Below are 7519 nucleotides of genomic sequence, written 5' to 3'. Positions count from 1 at the left end.
TTAAATGGAAAAAAAAATTGAACTGAAGTAACACAACATACTCTAAATGGAAATTCCTTGGGGGTATAACTGAAGTAATAAAACATCAGTCCATAGCAACACCATAAAACCTTCAGATCTAGCTCACAGTATAGAATAAAAGTTTACCATTTAAATGGGAACTTCATTAAGTATGCATACTGCTCAATGGAAAAACCTGTATGCATACTGCTCAATGGAAAAACCTGAAACAAGTTGAGGACCAGGATAAACGAGACTTAACTTACGCCCAAGTTCTTGAAATCTGGATGTAAATATGCAGTAAATCAATTGTACATACTACTAAAAACAATAAAGAGCAATTGCAGTTGCATAAATCAACTCCCAACTCTTGCTCATTTATAAGAATTATTGCTTGTGTTCTTTTTGCTTTCAACTTTTGTACTAAATTGTCAACTTAAATTCAACAGGGTGCTTTCAGCTTTTGTATTAAATTGTCAACTTAAATTCAACAGAAAAAGTAGACTGGGTATGATGTATTCATCAGTTTTACTGTGAAAGAACAATTAATTCGAAAAAAAAAAGCCTGCCTTTACAAGAAGGTGAACATTATAGGCCATGGATCAATTAAGTCTAGCACAGATTTTTGTATTCCTCATATGTATCACAGATCTGTCATGATATTTAATGCCTCAGATACATCGAATGTTGGCCTCTCCTCTGGAATCTGAATGGCCATAGGCCCAATTATGAAAATGAATAGTACTATGAATAACAACATCCTGCCCTATTAGCCTTATTATCATCATATGGAGTTAAAGCCAGTCTTCTTCCTGACAGAATGGACCTGAGCCCAGGCCCATCATCCTGGCTTGCAGTCAAGGCCTTTTTACTCACCACCTTGTAGACCTCACGGAGGACAGTGAGAAATGCATTCTCAACATTGGTGGCATCAAGAGCAGAAGTCTCAAGAAAAAACAAGCCCTCCTTCTCTGCATATTGTTTAGCATCCTCTGTTGGGACTTCCCTCAAGTTCCCTAAATCAGATTTGTTGCCAACAAGCATGATCACAATGTTGTTGTCTGCATGCATTCTCAGCTCTTCAAGCCACCGAGGTACGTGCTCAAACGAGTACCATTTGGAGATATCGTACACTATTAGTGACCCTAGAGCTCCTCTGTAATAAGCGCTTGTGATTGCCCGGTACCTGCTTGTGTTTGATTCCCAACAAAACCAGTCAATATGGGCATATCAAACTTAATAGATAACTATATCTTAGTAAAATTTAGATTGAATCCCAACAAAACCAGTCAATATGGGCATATCAAACTTAATAGATAACTATATCTTAGTAAAATTTAGATTTCTGTTGATTTCAGTTCAGGTGAATTCTATCTTGAAATTTTAAAAAAATTATAGAACCTGAACCTTATTATAAAGCAAACATCTCTTTCAATCTTCAGCGTTTCATGTTCAAAAAGAAGACATAGTGGACAATGTCTAGTTTTGTGGCCAAGCTTATGTGCAAATGCTCGTTGGGTATGGCTCAACCAGAATACAGTTACTTATATGCAGCTTTTAAACATAAATGATCAAGGTTTGTTGCAAAGTGATTTGAAAATGAGAAATAGTGGAGCATGGCTTGCTTTGTGGCCATGTTTCGGTGCAAAAAACTTTTTGGGTGGGAAAAGTTTGAACCAGAATACAATTACTTATATATAACTTTTAAACTCAACTGATCAAAGGTTTGCTGCAAAGAAATATGATATACCACATAATTGTCTGTTATTGCATTTCCTCAATAAAAGATATGCACAACTCTCACTCTTGACGAATCAGCTTTCAATTCACACTTCTAATAAAGAGAATTCAGAGTGTTCAAAGATCAGCAAACACTCCATGTCAAAATTCAAATTAATATGCTTCAAAGCATGGAAACTCCTTACCGCTTGGGATCTTGCTCAAGGCCATATATATTCATGTCTAGAACTTGAATACAAAGAGGATCTTCATGCTAGGACGTAACTCATATATGCTGTAACTGGTAATATAAATTGTATGAAAAGAAAGTAAAAAAGGATTGTATACCACCTTTCTTGGCCTGCAGTGTCCCAGATCTGAGCCTTGACCATCTTGTTCTCAATGAATATTGTTCTGGTCTGAAACTCTACACCTACTGTAGCTCGAGATTCCAAGCCAAATTCATCCTTGGAGAATCTGGACAGCAGCTGTGATTTTCCCACAGCAGAGTCCCCAATAATCACCATCTTGAAAACGTAATCAATCTTCTCTTCTTGATGCCCATATCTCATTACCATGACGAGCTACAGACAGCTATCGAATCCAAGCTCTTCACCACTGAAACTATGCCAGAGCTCTTGTTTCACAGAGGTCCTTCCATGGATCGATCCATCTAACCTTCATTCACTTCATTCAGCAGTACTAGAGCCAATACGGCTAAATTTTCTTAAAAAGAGTCAGTATTGATTAGACCCACTTCCTTTTCACACAATAAATCAATAGTTCTCCGAGGACCCAGATCCCCAAACACCGAGATTGCTAAACCTACCAGTCGCAATTCTGAAAAACAGTACTGGGAATCCGAGGCTTATGATGAAAAAATTCCGAACCTAACGTTTGGCGCCTGCCTCAGAGCTCTGCCATAGTGAAGACTAAGGGAATCGATGGGGAGAAAAGGAACTTAGGTTTTTCAATGCAGTACAGTGCATACACATCCACGCCTCGTTAGGTATAAGCTGTAAACACGGTAGAGCAGGAGGTAAATCCCCTCAATGACGGCTGTCAGTGACCGTCATTGGGTCCAGAGGGGCCATGTTTCATCCCCAATCATGAGGTCATGTGGAGAAATTCAAAATTCAAATTGAACTGACATTGAAGTATCAGATGAAACCTGCTAATTCCGGGATAAACTCATCATTTAGGTAAAATGAATACTGCGAACAAAGTTCCATTCGATTAAAGGTACAAAATTATGATCTATAGAAATTCAAATTTAACTGGTACGAAAAACTCAAATGGAAGACGTTAAATCATTGGTTAAATTCATTTTCTGTGAAATGTTCTTGTACTGTTCTGTTCATTTTTGGAAATTTTAGGACTTCGAAATTTTTTCAAGACTTTGAATTGAAGAGACTAAAATCCATGGAAGTAAATTTCCATGAGAAATTCTAGTCAAATTTTTACAGAATAACGGAAAAATCTTTAACAGGGGCAAGGACAAATTTTATCCACAAAGTAAATTTCTCTCATTCACATTTCATTGTCAACTGAATGGCATTTTTCTGTTCAACTGATTTTACGCCGTCGACCCACAAACGGTGCAGCCAACATGATTCATTTTAAACGCCACGTGGATTCCATTGTCTTACGTGGCAATGAATGAATGTGCCAGATTGGAGTCATTTAATATTAATGTTAAAATAGAGTGTAGTTATGACAGTTCAGCTGCTTCTATTAATGTGGAATGAAAGCCTTGTGTGACAGCCATATGTCATTTGTACTGACAACGGCGAGGAAGATGATCATGACCGTTTAACTAATTCTGAAGTTTTGCTTTAAATATTTTTTCAGCAAATTTTGAGTATTTTTCTCAATTTAAGGATAAGATGGTATTTAGTAAAAAAATTATAAATAAAAAGGAAAAAAAAAGAGAAGAGTTAACGAGGTAAATTTATTATATTCAATATATATGGGATGTAAGAGATGGTTTTTTTGGTTTTTGTTTCTTAATTTGCTAGCCAAGTCTCATGTAATGTCGTGAGAAATCAAATAACTTGACAAACAAAAAAAGAGATTTTAGAAATGAGAGTTGACATAGAGGTTATAGACAATTCTATTACATCAACATGTAGTTTTAAACATGTACCAATTAATTAGTTAGAAGGAAGAAAGTAAGTACATCACAATTTTCTGTAGTCTAAATTATAAGTTTATCCATTATTTTGTGATATCTATTTTCATGTGCTTTGTTATGGTAGAGATTGGGTATGATGAAACCAAGATATAGGTATTTAGTGGATAAATTGGGAGTGAGTCATGCCACAAAGTATTGTTAGTTTACTCTCATTTGTAGGTATTGTTTTTTTTGTTTGTTTTCAAATCTTTCACTATTTATGCTAGTCTAGTTCATATTCAATTCAGTTTTCTATTTGGCCTAGGTAGGTAAGCTCCTCTTATCTCAACTGAGAATGACCTATCCTTAGAGTGTGGTGGGTCATGTGTCATTTGTGGCTTATAGTTCCTTATGTGTGATTTATGCTTATTATGTGAACCCTTTTTATCAATCTATGTTCATTATAGGAACCGTTTTCCCCTATTTTAGTGGACTATCTTTGTCTCCCCAAGTGGCTTGCCTTATCATTGGATTGACACACAACATGTGGCCAAGATTATGGAGCTTAAATTTGAGCCTCAAAATGAAACCAATAAGCAAGGGGTTAAATTATAGGGGAAGGAGAAAGGCATATAGGCAATCCTCAAGTTACCTGCAACCCTAGAGAATCACCCAAGCCCAAGTTGATGCCATGGCTACTGCTACCAATTACCAACAACATTTCCTCAAACATGTCAAGGAGTCAACCATATTGAAAACCTAATTAAGAGCAAAAGACATAAAACCCCTAATGAGCAAGTCCGTGCCAAATTTCTAGAATAGTCTCAGATAATGGTTTCTTGTAGCAAAGATACCAAGTCTTTAGGTTAACATAATTGTATTAGTTTAATAAATCTTTCATTGCCTAATTAGTGGAAGAAAGCGAACAATAAGAGCAATAAATTCTCTCTAAATTAAACCTAATGAACATAAAGTATGATGATGCTTTCAAAACAATATATAGCGTAGAGATAATTGTTACAAATTCAATGAAAGAAAAGTAAAACCCAACAAATATAGGGAAACTTAATAAATACTAGAAATATCAATAAGTTGAAAGTACTACCTCCAACCTTATATTTCTTGAGGAAGATACAAAGGAGTGAAACTACCAATAGCAACAGGAACATTCATGTGGGTTCTTAAGTTAGCACCATTTGCCATCTCATATGAGTGATAGAGAGTTGGATTATGCATCTTATTTTGATTTTGCTAGTAAAATTAAACTCTTATTATATTGAACACAGAAATAATTTAGATAAATTTATCAACACAATCTAATTATATGATATTTTTATCATTTTGGTAGAAATTGGATGATAGATTTTTTTGAGAATGTGAATTTTCCTTGTTTAAAATGTATTTTTGAATGCATAAATAGATTTAGTGTCTTGAAAAAACTCTAGAGCAAATTATGTAAATTAAAAAGTTTAAACTTACCATTCTAAGAAATCCCACTGAATTTCAAAAGAAATTGACAAAAAAAGCCTAGAAAAATTTGAAACATCAAATTAATAAATTTATTTCTAAAATTTTAAGTTTCAATAAATTTATAATACATTCTTATTTAAAAAATATAAAACAAAACATTTATTTTGTTGTGATTTTGATTTTGATTTTCCATCCATATATATATATACGATTTAATAACTACTCAAAATTAAATTTAATTTTGGTGAGTATTAAAACATTTTAGTTTGAGTAATTGGGCTAGCCTTTAGTTTTTTAAGTTCAAGTCTTCAAAAATATATTATGAATAACTTGCAAACTAACATTTTCAAATTTTAAAAAATTTTCAAAAATCAAAAAACAAAATTTAAAAAATAAAAATAAAAAATTAACACAGATTTGCAGGGAAATTTTATTTACACAAATAATTATGAAGGTCGGTCAAAGAACACAAAGGTTTCTATGGGTGATGCAACCACTTTGATTAGTACTATAATAACAAATGTTCGCAAGGAAATTTTATTTACACAAATAGTTATAAAGGAAAGGTCAAAGAACACAAAGGTTTATGTGTGTGATATTGATTAGTACTCTTGATTATTTTTATGATTAATTAGGAAAAAAACTTACTTTTACACCGGAAAAATTCAAATTTGATATTTTAAACAATGAGCGTTTGGAGATGGGATACTTAAGAGGTTGGGTTTAAAAGTAGCCATTACTCTAGTGGGGAATGTGGACCAGAGAATAATACACAAAGAAAGAAAGGAAGTAACATTATAAGATGTGACATCTAGCCGGAGTAGTTGAGATTGTGTCATTGGACTTGTCACTCAATGGTTGTGATGGGTAATTTATTTGATGGTTGGATGATGGATAATTTATTTATCAATGTTATAATATTGATTGAGATGTATGTGGGTTTTATATTACATAAATAATATTTGGAATAAAATTACTTATTAATTATATTTTTATTTATTAAAATAATTTCTTAATTAAATTTATTATATTTTTATTTATTAAAATAATTTATTAATTAAATTTATTTTAAGTAATTTGGAGAAAAAACATTATTTTTTATGTATTAATTTCTTTTAAATTTTCAAAGAATTTAATTTATTTTAGATAGTATTTTCAAAATAAAGAAAAGTGTTTGATGAGTGTTTTAGAAATATATAAAATGTATTTTAAGGAAATATAATTATAATTAAGATATTGAGTTTTATGAAAAATCAATATAAAATTATCAAATTTATTAAGTTTTCCATATAAAAATATAAAATATAAAATATTTTTATTTTTATTATGATTTATAAAATTATATTTTTTTCTAAAATGTGGTAAATTTATTGATCATAATTAAGTGGTTAATTAATAATGAGGACAATCATTAATGGTTTTTGCTCGTAAATGTAGGGTAACTCATTATTATTCAAGAAAAAACACGTCACTTGAAATAATATGTTGGCGGTTCACAAGGGGGTGGGTTTTCACTCTTACTAGATGTTTAGGGACCATTAACTTGTTTCCTTACATCTAAGGAAGACAATGATCAAAATCACATTTGTACATATTTAATATCTACATAAATTTTGAGTTCTAAGTTGAATAAGATTACAACCCACATAAATCCATCTTAAATTATCAAAATATTTACACCCCAAGGGATTTGATCCCTTTCGACACTTGATAGATTTGAGGTTAACATGGATTTACACTAGCATATAAAGAGAATATCCTAATGACTATTGTATTAGGAGGAAATCATGGGCTATTGTTATGTTTGGGGACATTTTTGTGGCTCATCTAACTCCATTATAGGCTAGAAACAATCGATCATATCAATAGTTCAAAACACATGAGAGGGTCATCATGTCAACATTTTGCAACAATGATGATTCATTGACTTTTCTTGATGTGTCACTTCCTAAATGATATATATTCCATGAGCTATGTAAGATAACATTTTCAAACTAACTCTACATGGCCTAGGTTGCATTCCATAAATTTATCAATTACCTTACACAATAAAAGATGAACATGCAAAATATGCATTTGAACGCAGACCTTCATTTTTGTATGTTTGGTTTGGAATTATAGTTTAAATTCTTGAGATATGAAGCAAAGTTACTTATGACTTCCTATCTCAATTTGTTATGTAACCTGATCACAAAACAAAAGAAAAGATAGATCACC

General features: G+C 32.1%; 1 protein-coding gene across 1 annotated transcript; it reads right to left on the bottom strand.

Moving 5' to 3' along the window:
• Positions 1 to 436: 436 nt before the first annotated feature.
• Positions 437 to 2984, bottom strand: LOC149140438 (ras-related protein RABA4d-like). Its single transcript, XM_089449850.1, has 2 exons — positions 2071 to 2984; positions 437 to 1186 (listed from the first exon to the last, which is right to left on the bottom strand). The coding sequence occupies exons 1-2, from the start codon at positions 2295 to 2297 to the stop codon at positions 745 to 747; spliced, it is 669 nt and encodes a 222-aa protein (XP_089305976.1). The 5' UTR covers positions 2298 to 2984; the 3' UTR covers positions 437 to 744.
• Between the last annotated feature and the right edge of the window lie 4535 nt (positions 2985 to 7519).

This window comes from Pinus tabuliformis, chromosome X (genome assembly GCF_031772625.1).
Source record: "Pinus tabuliformis cultivar Carrire ecotype Pingquan chromosome X, CPIR1, whole genome shotgun sequence".
NCBI lineage: Eukaryota > Viridiplantae > Streptophyta > Pinopsida > Pinales > Pinaceae > Pinus > Pinus tabuliformis.
This window is presented reverse-complemented; position numbering and strand designations above follow the sequence as displayed.